At 43.8% G+C, this 17336-nt stretch overlaps 1 protein-coding gene across 6 annotated transcripts in view; it reads right to left on the bottom strand.

The window, feature by feature from the left end:
• Window positions 1-17336, bottom strand: part of TRAK1 (trafficking kinesin protein 1) — a 72429-nt gene that overhangs the window by 30334 nt on the left and 24759 nt on the right. For 2 of the 6 annotated variants that reach the window (XM_076071337.1, XM_076071345.1), the window contains exon 1: window positions 8993-9137. The exons of 2 other annotated variants lie outside the window; for them this stretch is intronic. In XM_076071337.1, the coding sequence (XP_075927452.1) occupies window positions 8993-9012 (20 nt within the window). In that variant the 5' untranslated portion in view covers window positions 9013-9137. Of the gene's footprint in view, window positions 1-8992; window positions 9139-17336 lie in introns of those variants that run through there. 2 more of the 6 variants (XM_076071324.1, XM_076071349.1) reach the window with 2 other exon arrangements.

The raw sequence follows: 17336 nt of genomic DNA, 5'->3' as shown, positions 1-17336 counted from the left end.
GGCTGCAATTTAAGATAAGAATCACCTACACTCATTTTTTACGTATTTTTCAAGTTGAAGTTGGCTGGGACTAACGTCTGCTACGGGGTAGATTTCCACACAATTCTCTCATTGACATGCTAATTTCTCTACCCCCCACCCCTCTCTGTGCCCCCCCCTTCTCTCTATTTAAGGCCTCGACACAGATGCGTTGTTTCTCTGTGTGTCTATGTGTGTGTCTCTCTCTGTGTCTATGTGTGTGTCTCTCTCTGTGTCTCTGTGTTGTCTCTCTCTGCTTGTGTGTCTGACTATGTGTCTCCGTGTCTGTGTTTTGTCTCTCTCTCAAATTTTGCAATCTTTGGAAGAACGTAATCAACCAGGTCGGGTATTGACTTTTGTGTTATCCAACTCTGTGTCGTATTGCATTATATTTCTAAGTTTACTAGGTTTGTTATACCTGATGACGACTGCTTGTGTTGCAATTAAAACGTCGTATTCTATAATTGTATTTTTCTTTCTACCTGACGTTACCGAAAGAACCACAGAGTAATTCCTGCAGCCACGAAAGCTTCAAATCAAGTTGGAACCACCTCTACGGGGAGGATTTAAGTTTTTCTCTCTCTGTGTATCTCTGTGTTGTCTCTCTTTGCTTGTGTGTCTGTCTATGTGTCTCTGTGTCTGTGTTTTTTCTCTCTCTCAAATTTCACACTTAACTTCTAATTTAGCAATCTTTGGTAGAACATAATCAACCAGGCTATGCGTTAACTGTGTTAACCGACTCTGTGTTGCATTGCATTACATTTCCAAATTTTACTAAGTTTGTTTTCTCGAACTTCCTGTTTCTCTCTCTAAAATTTACCAGGCTTAGTAATAGGTTTTTACCCTTTTATCTGGCACCAAAACTGACACCTTTATACAAGGGATCATGTTTGCAATAACCACAACACAGTGAAAATGCAAACAAAAAGAGACAACTCTGATAATGATATGCACTGTCCTTGAAATTGATTGCTCCACACCCGAGACAGCTTTTCTTAGAGCCTAGTCTCCACTGGTGTTGGACCAGATGACGCCAAAAGGCATATAACTCTCTTTTTGTTTGCATTTTGACTGCTTGTGTTGTGGTTATTGCAAACATGATCCCTTGTATAAAGGTGTCAGTTTTGGTGCCAGATAAAAGGGTAAAAACCTATTACTATATCTTGCAACTGGCAAAGGAGGTCTCATAATGTAAATGTTTACCAGGCTTGTTTGTCTATAGGTCTATTTGCTCCTTCTCTCCACCGTCCACTACGGGGTGGATTTCCACACAACTCTCTCATTGACATTCTAATTTCTCTACCCCCCCCCCCTCTCTATTTAAGGCCTCGACACAGAGGCGTTGTTTCTCTGTGTGTCTCTGTGTTGTATCTCTCTGCTTGTGTGTCTATGTGTCTCCGTGTCTGTTTTGTCTCTCCCTTAAAAAGTTTGCCTTGGAAGCTAACCCCCCCTTTTCCTGAAGACGACCGCTTGTGTTGGCGATCGAAACGTCATCGATTTTTGTTGTTACTTTCTTTGAAACTATCTACGTGACTTTACGGAAAGAACCAAGAATATGAATTCCTGCAGTCACGAAAACTTTAAGTCGAGGTTATTTTCATTGGCGAGCAGGTAACAGCAACTCGCTCCATCCCCACCAGATGGCAGCCTCTACCAGAGGAAGCCCACCTCCCTCCGCTCGTCTTACCAACATCCATTCCTATTCATTCACGAAGCATGTCTCTCTTGCATCTAACACGTGCACTCTAGAGAATAAACAAATCCCCGGCTCGATGCAAGGCCCCCGGCATTAGTGTAATATTCACAGGAATGGTCCCTTTGTACTGCTTCTCCGCATTTGTGCTACCTTTTCATTTACATTTGAAGAGAATGTGTCCGCTTGTCTGAAGTGCAACCATTATTCCTCTGAGGGGATTGATGATGCAATGATGACCACTTTGTGGGAGTCAACCAATCAATCTTTATTTTATGTTCCAATATCGTCTTCAATAAAGTATCCATCAGTGCACATCACAACGGAACTGGAACGGTACAGGTAGATAGCAACAGAAATGAGAAAAGAAACGCGTCACGCCCTCAGCGGCTAACACCGACTGAACAAAGTAAATTGAAACCACGTGCAAATTAAAGCGCAATCGTGTGCAACAAACAGCATAAGAATGGTGGTAAATGAAATAAACGAAAGTAAAGAGACGTTTTTTTTATTCAAAACATTTTATTTTACGAGACGGTAAGTCTGAACAGATGTGTCTTGCACGGACCATGGAATTCGGAGACATTGCAGATTTTTGGGGTTGTGCTCAAGAAGGCTTTGTCCCCCCAGCGTCGGGTGAACAATCCTGGGCTGGGCAAGTCTTAATCAACAATTGTCATACTTAGAAATAAAATTGCCCCTTCATTAATGCATTGAGCACCACCGGATTGGTCATTTTATCAGGGAGACAATTTGAATTGGCTGACAGGTGTTAAATGTGTATAATCAGCACTGCCAGTCTAAAAAAAACCCCTTGCACAAGTACTGCAAACCGGTCCAGCACAGTGAACAAATGAGCAGCTATGCTTTTATCCCACCGAATGGTGTCGGTACAACTCCTCCAAGGAAATCTCCCTTTTGGATTGGATGCGCCGGCTGAATGGACATCAGTGAATGCCTGGATTCCTGCTGCATTGCAATGGGTACAAATAAAGAGCAGTGCGATTTCCATGCTGATCACGTTACACACGTGGGCAGCACTCTGGGTGCAATACTTGAGGTGACGTTGCCAGGACACTGCCACCAAGAGATGAGGCCGGGAGAAGGTTATTAGTGTTTAGGGCCTTCACAAACATTTACCCAGGCCTGCTCATTCCTTCAAGCATGAGGACAGTGAGCATATAACCTTATTTACACGTATCTGCGGTGGAGCAGTGGTACAGTGGTACAGAAATGACTCGCCTTGGCTAACAGTGGCAAGTGATGTCTGAACTGGTCCTGTCCAATTCACACTACTGTGGTGAAATATGATCTAGCAATCACCATGACCAAGACAAATGTATTGACAAAGAGCTGTCTCTTCAGTGATATGGCATTGTGGTAATAGACCCTGGCAGAGTGATTGAAAAAGGAAAATGCATCTGTCTGTGAACACCTCCTGATATATCACAATTAGGATTATAATTGATGAAAACTACATTTAAGAAAACAAAGTGAACGGCACAGGTACACAGAGCAGTCCCTAGGGTACAGCGAACTGGGGCGATCCCCCAAGCCCCGTGCTTTGGGGGGGGGGGGGGGCGTGCTTCGACGTCAAGGTGTCAGATGTGATACTTCTGGTTTAGTTTAAAGACGTAGGGAGGCCCTCAAATTGTGATTTGCCCCGGGCCCCGCACCTCTCTATGTGTAAGGGTTAGGCCCGGCGGCCAACCCTATGTCTGTGTGTGGGGTAGCCTGCCAGGAGTCTTAAGGACTTCACAGGCAGGCCAAGTTTAAAAGTAGCAGAGCCACTGCCAACCGACTTGGTCGGTGACGCCACCACACCAATCTGATTGAAAGGCATCGGAGCATTCAACTCACAAGATTAAAATAATTAATAAGGGACGGTTGATAAATGTTGGAAAAGGGGATTGGAGGAAGAGAGGAGAACCTGCTAGAAAGGGGGATTCAGGATATACAAGGTGGCCCGAGAGACAGCTCGGGGCGCATTCTAGAGTGAAGCCTCGATAACTATGGTCATGGTCTCTATGTGTTTGCGCGTTATCTGCGAATAAACCATAGGGTTTAGCTGTACTTACCTCGTCCAAAGTCCTTTTCATATGGATGGTCCTGCTGTTACATGTCCCCTTGCATGTACATATCCCCTAATTCAAAATTATGGGATATGTACCTGCAAATTAGCCACATCTGAGTGCAGCCCTTTGAAAGGGCCAGGCTCACGTTGTGTAAAGTAAACTTGGCACTTCCTTTAGAGCGTGCCAATTGGTTTGTGCTGCACAGGCGCATTATGATGAGATTGGATGCATGATGAGAAAGCTTGCTCGTTGGCAGCACACCGGACACTATGGAGAATTATAATGCACTTTCAGGCACGTCTCCCAGTGAGGGGGGATGACCAAAGTTAAATTAAGATGAAAAGCATGGCCATCAAATGCTGGCTGAAATTAAAACCAAAACATGTTACTTGACGAAATAACTTAACATTCAATTTAGGAAATCTAAACAATAAACTTACATTTTTATTTAACGCTTTCGTGACTGCAGGGATTCATATAATAAACTTAAAGTACATAGTTTCTGAAAAAGTTGGTATTTTCCAACAAATATCAACATTCATTGCATTTTTACAGTAGAAAAACATACAATTTGAATATAAAGAGGCAGAGGAGAAACATACAGGTAGCTGTGGTAATGGAATGGGGAAAATAACAGCCATGCCAAGAACGTTGCACGCTCAGCATCCATCGAGGCAACCCAAACTATGGACCTAACATTATGCAGAAGCAGGACAGCCTAGCGACCACATACTAGTTTCAACTACACGATGAAGCTTAAGGGCGAATACTCCTCCAAACATGAACTGGAGACACTAAACAACCCTCACACATCTTAAGGTGCTCATCTCCATTGGCTGCTCAGAGCCAGTGTTTGGAATTCCACATTATAAAGCGCAAGCACTGTTAAGATGCATATTCAGAATTAAAGTGTAGCTATTTTGGTGAATGTGCGAAATAAATAATTTTAAGTAAAAACTGGGAGTTGTTATATGTTACTGGAAGAAAATTGCACTTGAAAGGAATTAAGGATTTTTATCGCGGAAAGATGACGGATCGGCTGAGTAAACCCAAAGCTTCCCCTTTTGAGTGTATCACTCTAATCACAGCAGCACTCAGCTGGAAAGAGCACAATCCGCTGCTGAATGATATAGATTTGCAGCACAAGCTTTCTCCGGGGCTGTATTCATTGCGCCCATCTTGGCGGTGGTGCAGGAAGTGGTAGCGCTGCTTTACTCAACGCAGCCACTCAGCCGCATTAATCATGGCAGGCATCAGGGGGAGGAGCTCAATTATTGATGCAGAGTTTCCATGCAGTAGTACTGAGTACTACAGGAAGAGCTGAGCAGAATGCAAGCACAATGTAGATGAGGGCAGAGATACGAAGGGCAGGTGATGGCACAGCACGGTATATATATTTTTTTATTTTTTTTTAAATCATCGTGAATAACTAATTTCTTGAAACCGGTATTCAAAAGGTCAGAGTGTATCCCTGCTCAAATGAGCATTGGCGAGCAATCGCTCACCTCTATTGGCGATCCTGATGCAGGGGTGAAAACTGCTTGTTCCTAAGATCAGGGAGGCATTCTGTCCATGGGAAGGTCACTGTTCACGCAACACGAATTGGTACTCATTTGATAGATTCTGGAGAGATGATTAATTATTCCCCCCCCCCCCCCAACAAGGGGTTGAAATCGCAGTACCATAAAAAGAGTCAAGCAATGCTAACACCATGAAAACAAATACAATCAAGAGTGGTTCCACTCACCCAAGTGAGTCCAAACCAAAGCTCTTCTTTTGGAGGATCCTGAATTGTGATGTTTTGCATATTTTTTTTTTACTGTCCTTGCAATATGGGAGGAATCTGGGGTGCCCAAGGAAAAAAAATTCCCCCCAACACATCTGAGGGGATAGTGTTAAATACTTCAGCAAACGAAGCTCGACTCACATGAAGAGTTCACTGGTTAAATAGTAAAAAAAAGTTTACAAGATAAAAGTGCCTCCGAGCTTGTAAAATGTGCGTCATTTAGTGCCATCACATGAGCGCGAATGTACTCGACAATAACCCAAAACGGGGCACGAATCGGGGAGCAAGAGCGAGACTGTGAGTTGAGACATGTTGGTTTTACCGATTACAAGCAGGCTATCAGAAATTCAAGGTTAATATATCTTTGAAAACTTCACTTAATTCCTGGAAGTGTGACAACATGGCTTAGTACCTGCTTATGGTACAATGCACAGCCTTCATAAAGTCAGATTCTATACCTCAACATATATTGGAGGTCAACTTGACACTGTACACACGCCTTGTAAAGGTGTAGCGGCGGTCGGGTAAGTAATTTAGTGAGTGCCTATTAATATAATATATAACTAGCACCATGACCGATCACCTAAAGTCTCAATAATTTCCTGTTATTTACATATCGTAAGTAACCAGGCAATATATTTTTTAGGCTGAGTAAACATATCGCAGGCCAAGGCCACCACTTGCCACCAATGTTCTGCCTGGTAAGGAATCGAATCCCGGTCACTGGTATAACAGCTGTTGGCTAACCACTAATCCACCACTGCACAAATATATATATAGACTCAGACAAATATTCCCCGTGTAGTCTTAACAGACTGTTGGGGCAAGTGCTGTTAGCGGCACGGCACACGAGGAGGTGGATGGCCAGAACCACGCCCGACCGCCTTTGTCTCCCTAGTGGCGATGTTTACACACTGCACCAGGTACTCAACTGAGGCTGAGTTAACCTTGGGAAGGCCCAGGACCGGTTCAGATATTCGTCACTGGTGTTGGCCGTGAGCGGAAATCAAACCTGGGTCGTCGGGTTCGTGGCGCAGTGCGCTGCTACACTCCCGCTCCCCATATAACAACCGCTATTCGCACACACATAACAAAGCATAGAAATCAGTGTTGGTCACCAACGTCTCACGCTGTAATCTGTGTTTCCTAAGATGTTAATCCTTAACGAGTATCTCCTTAAAGCTGAACGTATTTACCATTGATCTCATTATGTCGATGCCAATCTGTTTATGAACTCGCAAGTCACCAGCATTTGGTGATCTTGAGATCAATTTCTGCTGGTCCCCACTCCATCAACGAGCCAAGCAAGCCACTTATGTGCTGCCTTTTACTACCTTCACAATGTATTATTTATATATAACCACTACATAACGAAGGGGACACTATGCCAACCCGTCCTCGGATCAGTCTCCAGCTAACCACCCTCAAAGCACTGAACTCAGCCCTGCCAATCAATAGCATCTTGCAGTCCTAAAGACCAGCATTGCCTCCAAGTGGCGCTGTTCACTCCAGTGGACTCCCCTTTGGCTGCGAGTTGCACACTTGAAATAGCCCTCAGCATAAAAAAGCACTGCCACCTGTCCAGGTGCTCCAGCATCTTGCATGTTCTCATGTCCTTACGTCAGTCACATCAGGTTACGAGGGGACATCGCAAAAGGATACTTGCCCCTGGGTGATCTTGTCTGATTCCATAGAATAAAGCTATTAAAATATGTATTTATACTGGAGGAATCCGATGAGCTATAAAGCTCTTTTTCACAGATGTCCAGTAGAGTAGTTGCCGTGATATCATTGTTTTCACAAGTCGTGCGATATAATGTCTCATGATACGATAAGATATTTAAATTCTGGACATGAAAATGATCACGATGCTAGTTCCAAATAACTTTGTAATAGCATTTTGCACTAATTGAATGGGCATATGCTACGTATATTTTTTATTGTCGTTTTTCCCATACGCTGTCAGGAATTAAAATACTTAAAGAAAATAGCATATGTAAAGACAATCACGCATTGATAATGGCGACCAGTCAGTCTCTCCTGAAGATGATTACTGTCGCAGAGCATTTATTTCACTAAACTATTATTATTTTACCAGGTAATGCCACCACTGGAGCAATATAGCTCTTTTTCAGAAGTGACCTGGCTATCACAAATTATAGCTCAACAAAGTGGCTTATCATTGTGTGGAAATTTATAGCAGCCAAATACTCTAAAGGCACGTTGATTATAAATGTGGAGGGAAAGACGGGAGGGCCCGGCGAGCCCTGATGTTCCAGCATGTGTGTTCTCTATGTTCACAACAGTAGAGTTGGCCAAGGATAGGTTCAGAAACCAACTGATGTTGTCCGTGGCCAGAGATTAAACAAAGTTAGCCGGAATAATTGCATTAACCAATACTCGCACCACAGCCACCAACATAAGAAATGTCTACTCTCTCTGTCGGGAGGATCAACAGGACTCGACATCTCCCCCCCGCCATCCTTACAACTACTCCGAAGCCTTTGTCAGTTTGTTTGCACAGCTCATGGATATTTTTGCAGGTGCCTTGCGATTTAAAGCAACTGGCTTCGATTTGCATGCCTCCGTTTATAACAGTCCCCTGGACATCACCTTGCAGTGCACCGACTCCATTACACGTGCCCAGGTCTCCCCGCTCGGAGTGCAGTGTTACTCCGGTAAGTACACTGGTAAATATGTTGCGGCGCTAACTGATTAAACTGAGGGGGTGAGTTAAAATCCTAGGTCGACTCAATCAAATCATCATTCTCAGGTAAATAAAAAAATAATTGCCGCTGTAATGGAGGACGAGAGTGGTTGCTGATGGAAAGAGTCGGCCCCGCTAAAGGATTGTGGAATTTCCATATGTGGTTCAGAGGCAACAGAGTTGACCGATGCATTGAGCATGAGGACACTGTGGCTTTTACTCATGAAAACAATATATATTTTATTATTTTATTGTTTCCCTTGAACGTGACTTTACCGAAAGAGCTAAGAATATAACAATAAAACACTGTAGAAAGTAATTTATGCTGATGAGCCCGAGGTATGATTAAAAAATAAGACTGCACATTAAAGCATTTAAACACCGTCATAGGGTGAACAGAGTGTATTTACATCTGATTAACTATTTATGCTACCGCAAGGGCTGTTACACAGCCATGCATGGTTCTTCATAAAAGCCCCCATTGAGTCTGTCCTATAGACTGGATGCCGAATGGTCTTAGCAAGCACCTCTTATGGCACAGCAAATGTGGAGACTGACCTCCAACGACATTGCCGGCCACGTTTTTACAGTGTGGGGTCACCGCACCGCGTACGCAGTCGACCGAGGCTCGAGACAAGTCCTGCAGCCGACGTTTCACATGGCGAACCGGGTCCCCATCACAACATCCTCCTTAAACGACCAACCGCACTGACCTTAGGTGAGAGTACAGCATAATTGGGAGCAGCGACCCAACCCTCGCCGGGATTGCTGAGTCGTCTACTAAATTCTGCGCGGGATGGCAGCGTATTTCAAAGTGCCCCGCACTTCACACAGGCACAATCCAACTTGCAAATCAGCTCATGAAAACAAAGCCCATTGGCTGCTACATTTCACTCCCCCCAACCAACGCCCCCCCCCAGCCCCAGCAACTAGCACCTGCCTCAGCAAGGTGAGGAGCTGAAGGGAAAGCACCTTTGGGACCAGCCCGATTGGAGAACTAACCTTCTCGGGGTCCCACCCAAACCAAACCAGAACCCTCCCTTCCCGTTCCTCTCCCTCCTCGTCCACCCTTCAATAAGGCTACGCGTATATGAACGTGCAGGTGGGAGGGTGTGTACGCTTTATCAGGGCACAGCCAATCGCGTGGCGGGCGAGACCGTGTTGGTGCTGTAACCAGCACAAACACGGCGATCACGTAGACGCATGCTTACGTGCGGACCGGCACGGACGCTCGGCTGAACTTCGGCACCGGCAAATTGGCACGGCCACCTGTGACACTCGCGGCGGAAGAAGATGTGCCGATTGGCAGGGCTTGATTGAAGGGCCACCGGCAATGTGGCAAGCAGCATTCGGGTATCACTCAGTAAATTACGATAAACATGTGTGCCTTAATATTATTAGTTGGGCATGAAACAATTCACCACCTTCCGCCCAAGTTATTCAATGAATTATGCCAATAGTCATGCTATGATTCAAGAATTCGAATTTCTTTGCCATTCTGATGCATGTAGAGTGTCTATTGTCTGCAGGGTTTTTTGTGAGCCAATTTATTATATGAATTGCAAATAATTAATTCCTTCACCTGCACTATTCAATGCATGTATCTTTCCCATTACAATCAATTCTAATCTATGAATCCATGCATTGTTACATGCTTATTGTTTATCTATGGGTCAAGCCTCATTATCAAAAAGAACCCGGATTGGGCTTTTTGACCAATTCCTTTTTTAAGGAATGTTTCATTTGTAGAATGACGCTTGAAAAAACACACACAAATGAGTGGATAAGAATCAAAGATGCACTTATATGGGTCACAATCCCACCTACTGTACTGCAATCTCCTAGACACCTCAGTGCAGCACGTTGGCAGTATCACAGCACATGATGAAATTTGTGTGATCCACCAACCCTGCATTCAATGTGCTGGATTACAGGCCTGCACCACCATACCCAGCACTAATTATTTTGTTCAATAACGTACATGTCAGCCCATCATCTTTCCAGGAAAAATAAAATACGTACCACTATGTGGAACGTTAACGGTGCTTGTCCTGTCGAGAGATTGGCCCCTGCCATGGCTAAGAGTAAGCAATGGAAATGAGTACCCAATAATGCTTGTTTGGACCGTTATTGATAATTTAGAAAGTGTTATTACTTACACTATTAAGCAACACCGAGGTAGGGAGTGATAAGAAAAATTGTATGTACATAATGTACTGAAAGGTTACTTAATTCTAATATGTATACTTTATGAAAGGTTATTACCTATTTACCACTACTTGGAGGACCACTCAGACAACATAACTAATACTTTAAAACACTTGCTGGCAAGACCTATCCTCAAAAGAAATTGTCAATTACTTAGCAAATATATAACAAAAACCAGCATACCCTGAACCAGAATTTATACTTGTTACACTTTCTATAATTTACCACTGCACTCTTACCGATTCAGAAGCGATGATACCACTACGTGTATATATGTTAAGCATATACTTCACTAACCTTACAGACTATATACAACTCTGTCAAATCCACTGGCAGATGAAGGATTCCCCATGACATATCTAATGTGAGGGTGGTTTAACTATACTTCACCACTCCAGTCAGCATGGGTTGGTAAGGGAGCTCAGATTTGGTTCAAATATAACTTGTCACTGGTATAAGGTGTGTCCATAAATCAAACTCCGGTCTCCGGGTTCATAGAGCAGTATGTCAACCACTGTGCCATCACTCCCCAATACTAGAACCTGTATTAAAGAAATGCAAGGTCCTTTTTTCAGCATCCACTGAGAAGGCTGCCACACTAAATGATCAGAAGATATCCATGCTGCCCCATGCTCAGACCTGCAGATCTTGGTTGTTTTATCAGACCACAACAAGAAACCAAAAAAGCAAATCAAAAGGATGTATGCAGCTTACTGTTTTATTTAGTTATTTACAGTATAACTTCGCAGCACTTATAAGCCATGACATTAAGATGAGCATTGCCATATTATATCTCATTACATACATTAAAGCAGGGGTCCCCAACCCCCGGGCCGCGGACCGGTACCGGTCTGTGGCCTGTTAGGAACCGGGCCGCACAGTAGGAGGTGAGCGGTGAGTCCGCGCGTGGCCCGCCCATTATTTTATTATTTATCACTTCCGTCCGCGCCTCTTTCCCGCACTGCGCACTTGTCTGTCACAGTTTTGGTAAGCCCACAAGCTAACCCTAGCCAAAACGAGTAAAAAACAAACGTCGCTAGAGAGCTTCTTTAAGGGGGAAAGACTCAATGATGAACACCCCCCCCCCGGTCCGTGAAATAATTGTCTTCCACGAAACCGGTCCCTGGTGCCAAAAAGGTTGGGGACCACTGCATTAAAGAACAGAGAGTGAGTTATTGAGAGAATTACTAATGCTAATAACCTCGGTCCCAATGGCCTCAAGCCACTCGGGATGTTTCAGGCCAAAAAAATATGAAAGCAAAACAAAAATCAAAAATTTGACCTCATCATTGGGGTCACAATAACAGGTGACCAAAACGAACTGGTTGCACTATGGCTCGAGCACTCCCACAAGATTTTAACAGTTACGAGTTCAAATCCTGGTTTGATGTAAGCTCTATCCATTATCGTTATGCATTTGATAAAATAAGCACCAATTTTTTGGGATATCAACTTCGATCGCCCAAAGGAGAGATTAACCCCTGCCATAGGAATCTCGAATGATCACCAATGGCCCAAGGTCACCATCATCCTCAGAAAGTCTACCGCAATCCATGAATTTAACTCACTATCTTCTGATTGCCAATTGATAGCTCTAACCACAGCACTGGATGGTCACATTTAAATGTTTATGGTGACTTAAAATTTGAACCCAGGGTCTTAGCATTATTGGCTCACTGCTCTAGCGTGGACATTAGGCATCACGCAGTCATCTCTCATTACCTGTTATTCACAGGAAATCCGAGAAAACACGTGATGTGTTCAATCAACTTGTGCAACCTTCTGAGTGGCCTTCCAATGCAGTTTTTTTTCTACGGGACAGGGTCATCAAATAAGCGCAAGGCTTATTCAGAAGAAAAAAAGTGCAAAAGCCAAACGCTAGAAGTGGTCAAGCAAGCTGTCAAACACAACTCTTCTGCCGACCACTCCTGAAATTTGAGTGTCTCCCAAATGACGAGAGAGCAGTCGACATCCAAAAGAAGGCGGACATATAAATGAAAAGTATATTAATTTAAAGAGCATGTGGATTATTGCGGAGTTCAAGTGTACAGGTTTTTCGAATTCCACACAACACGTCGGTATATAGCTTTAGAAAAGCTAGTGCACAAGCAGCACTGTTTAATAACCAGGATTGACCGTACCCAACGTGACCGGCGCCACAGCGTGAATTGTCTCACGAACCGGCTACGGATGTCACGAACCCCCAGAGGGGTACACACAGTACTACAGGCTGGGGACCATTGTCCTACATCGTTAACACTGTCAGCGATGCAAGTCAAACTCTTCTGCAACTAAATACAATTTGGGGGTAAATTGAATTTAAACTTAAAAATATTAACATTCAGCATACGAAGCATAACTCAGCAGTGTTGGCAGTTGTATTTCCTAGTCACGTTAATGTGTCCCACTGTTCAGTCAAGTGTGGGATGATGCACATATCGGGCAACGCAGCACATGGTGGGAATTCTACATTCCTATTATGGGGTCCAGTCACTCCATGGAAAAATCGCTGAGGATTTTCCACAAAGTGATGTTAATGTTATAAATAACAGGTAGGATGGGCTCAGTCAATCTCTGGTCAGAATTTCCATAGCTAACTTTTGATTGTTCGACAGGTGCTCTAATATAGAGGAATTCCCATAGTGAAGATCGTTACACAGACCAGGGGAATAGGCCCTCTGTAGTCAAACATCATCTAAGTTAAATATAGTTTTCAGCAAACTACAAGGTCACACTACAGATGGTGAATACAGCTGGGAATACACCACAACACGATTATAGCTATTGATGTACTTTATTAAAGACATGTTTGCAAATAAGCCCACAACTCAGGGCTGGATCATAGTCCCGTGAGGCCCCTGGTAACGTGTCTTTAGGAGCACCCCCCCCCCCCCTTTTTCCTACATTGGTGTCTTTATTGCCTTCCTCCTCGCAAAGTCATCCACTAGATCGTCAAAATCTAGCTGTCTGACAAGGTCTGACTATATTGACATAAGTGACAATGAGCTGTGATGTGGTTGGCTCATGCTACTCCGCAGCTCATTTTTTATTCTGCCTAAAAGGGAAAATGTCCGCTCACCCTGGCAGTTTGGGGAACACTGACTGCAGATTAAGTGCCTGCAACGTCTCAAGCAATTTAGTTGGGCACTTCTCACCCTCAGTCAGACATTGAATTGGATGAGTTCGTTGGCATAGTTCAGATCCAGGTCTGATGGATATGCAGCGGAGAGTGCATTTACCTTTTCCACTATGATATCACTGTAAGACACCTGATCTGACATAAACAAGGACTCCAAAGAGACTGTTCAAACGCTTGAAAGCATCCAAGCCATGTTCAACGCATGCCACTAGCTTATCAATGTCACACCTGGCTCTGAGCTCTTATCTGCAAATGTTTTGCGTTTCCTCTTTGAGGATTGTGCTTATATGACTGAGAGACACCTGTCACATTTAAGGCTGCCCTTTCAAAAGCCTCACACTGGTTTCGCTGTCCCGCCACAAAATCCCTCAATGAAGACAAAAGCTGTGCTGCTACAGAGATGTCAATGTCACTTTTCTGTAGGTGCATGCTTGTAGCGTGGAACCGGGCAAGTATGACGTCCCAAAAATGTGCCATGAACACCATCTCTAAGGTGTCCAATTTAGCACATAGTCCAGCAGCCTCAAATCGAGTATCTCTTTTCTCCTTATCATCATTGCATATACCACGGAAGGCCTCTCTAATGTGGGTGTAATTTCTCCACAGTTCCCTGGTTGACTCTGCCTGAGCACTGCACCGAGTACTGGACAGCGATTATAATGTCAGTCTGACATCTGTCTTCCGAAAGACTTTCCCCCATCTGTGTGTGGATGAAGAGTAAAATGTGTACAGACTGCAACATGTTAAAAAACTCGTCAGTCTCTGGGCTACTACCGTCGAAGGTGTTAACACCAACTAAGTTAGGTGAATGCGCTGCACAAGGCACATACTCTATCAAGAGGGTTTTTTTGTTTCAGGTGGGCCTGTAGAACATTGTATTTTCCTGACACGTTGCTTGCATTGTCATGAATGGCCTCTACAGTTTGAGAGGTCCAACCCAAGGCCCTCCGCCATCAAAGTCACACAGCCTGCTAAACTTTTATCAGTGTGGCTCTCATTTGGCTCAAAGCCGAGGAATCGCCCCACCACATTCCCGATGCTGTTAACAAACCAGAATATGAACGTCAATTGGTCCACGTGACAGGTCTGGGGTGGAGTCAACAATTATTGAAAAATATTTGGAATCCCGAATCTCATCTGCTATTGTTTGGCGAGTTTTCTAACCCATTAGCTCAATGAGTTCTTCACATATCATCGATGACAAAGAGGACACTCTGCCTCTTCCTTTTCCGCCAAACTTTTTTAGATGTTCAGCTAAGAATGGGTCAAATTGTGATAGCAATTCCAGGATGCCAAGGAAATTACCGTTATGGGTTGACCCAAACCGTTCATCATCTCCCCTAAACGCAAGTCCTCTTCACCCAAGAACTTGATCACTGCTACAACTCTTTTCAAAATGTCCCTCCAGTATTTACGTTCCTCATCAAGTTGCTGCATGAGATCTGCATCTATAGCAGTGCCATTTGTCCGCTGGTGCAAGGCAAGCATGCATGATATGTGTTCTGCACTCTTTTCGTGTTCCCCTATTCTTTCAGAGTGCTTCCAGTCACTAAACCCCTGACTAAAGCCACCGAGCTTGCTGGAGAATAGTTTGCATGCAAAACAGTACACACAACCTGTTGAGGGTGAGTACAGTAGCCACTGTCTAGAAACCTTCTGCCCATTTGGCAATATACAATTTAGAAGTTCATTGTTAAAACTTGTAGTCTTTCCACCAAGCACTCTATCTTGGACTGAAGCTGGGTATTTTTCACTGCAGTTTTGGAAGGGGACTGCTCCTCTTTTAATGACCACCGACTTAACAATGTCACTGGAAGTGCTTTGCCATAATGCAGGGTCAGTGACCTCATAGCACCAGGAATGGCTTGGTTGCTGATTTGATTCTTGTGAACTGCCCAACTGCTCCTAAGGTGGAAATTATGGTTCTTGTACACCATTAGCTGTTGAGGATTCGCCTTCAAAGGATGGCTCTGGGGGAGTGACATTACTGGAAACTGAACAAGTGCTAGTTCCTTCCTCACAGCTGACAATAGTGCTGCTGTCATCATTATTACAATCAAAGGGTTTTTGAAAGAAGTTGGCAATGAGTGGAACACTTTGAAGCAAAACTGCATCTCGTGCCTACTTTTCTTTTTTGGCTTTCCTTCTGGAAGCACCACTTTTCCAACGTTTGTGGTCCATATTTCAGAACTATTATGCTATTTATATTAATATATTTATAGCCTATCTCAATACTTATTAAATAATAATTGAATTAATATATATTAATAATGACAACACCCTTCAAATACTGTTGTTGGAAAATACAATCAAGTGGTAGTATTTTATGGTCTACTTGTACCAAAAGGCAGCTTTGAGTAGATAAAAGAAAAAAAGAGAAAAGCAAAAAGAAAATAACCCTAATCCTTTAAAAAGGCTGTTAGAAAATTGCCCTTAGGGGGGATTGTTGAAATAGCCTTTAAAAAGGCTGTTGTTATAGAAAAATATTTAAAAAGTCTCTGAATATATTACTGTGGCATACCAAGCAAGAAAACAGGCATCTGTCTGTGTCTTTTCCTACCAAGAAATGTCTTATATACCTGCCTGACACAGAGCTAATAATGTTGCTTGAAATTAAAAAGATAACTTTTTTAAATTGGCTGAACAACAAAGGTTTCTGATAAGTCAGTGAAATAACTTGGTGGAGACTACGCATATTGGCCACACCCCATCGATGGGAAGGGGAAAAAAAGACCTCGTAAGAGCTGTCGACAATTTGCATGTCAACGTTAGCATTATCCACTTCCGTGGACCTAAAAACAGATGGTCTATGGACAAAATTAATGGAGTTTTCCTTAATCTTTCAGTATAGAATGGGTCTCTTATATATGCATTAGTGTATGAAAAAATATAGCTTTTGGCCTATTTTTTTTCAATGTTTCACAAAACTGCGGTGTATTTTTAATAATTGATTTGTCAATGGCTCTTAACAAACGACGAGCCCTCAGTCTCACGAGGTGGCTTTTTAGTGCACCTGATTTGGTTGCAAAGGCAGCTAGCTGGCAAAAATGGCAGCTAGCTAACTAATTTCTGTTAACAAAATGAATCATATGGGCAGCTAGCCCGGGAAAATGGGCAGCTAGTTAAAATAAAGGGATAGCTAGTTACGGTAAGTGAAATAACGACCGGCTTGCCATAACATGACGCCCTTCAAACTGTTCTGTTTTGCAGAATGAACTGATTTGTTGGTGAATATTGTATCATGTCACAGAATATTGCAGCATGCCAACCAGTGGCTCAGTTGTACAGAAGCACTGTACTCTCCGAGAGGCTCTCGTTTTAAGAATGCACTCTATGTACCAAGGGGCCCCCAGGTGTTACGCTCGATGTATGCACCGAGGGGCCTGGGGGCCCTAGTGGTCAGCTCACTCTTTAAATGCCAAGGGGCCTGGGTGCCCTCACACTGTAAGCGCTGAGGGGCCCAGGGGCCCTAGTGGTCAGCTTACGCTATAAGCATCCAGGGGCCTCGTGGTCAGCTTACGTTTTAAACACCAAGGGGTCTGGGGGACGTAACATTGTAAGTGCTGAGGGGTCTGGGGGCCCTAGTAGTGAGCTCACGCTATAAGCATCCAGGGGCCTCGTGGTCAGCTTGCGCTGTGCGCACTGAGGGACCTAGGGTTCAACTTCCTTCGGAAGCCTGAGGCCGCGGGCGGTGCCCCACTGGCCCAGTC

The sequence above is a fragment of the Petromyzon marinus genome, chromosome 2 (genome assembly GCF_048934315.1).
Source record: "Petromyzon marinus isolate PM22_M1 ecotype Great Lakes invasive population chromosome 2, UKy_Petmar_22M1.pri1.0, whole genome shotgun sequence".
Lineage (NCBI taxonomy): Eukaryota > Metazoa > Chordata > Hyperoartia > Petromyzontiformes > Petromyzontidae > Petromyzon > Petromyzon marinus.
The sequence above is the reverse complement of the archived record's forward strand: the minus strand, read 5'-3'. Positions and strand labels throughout refer to the sequence as shown.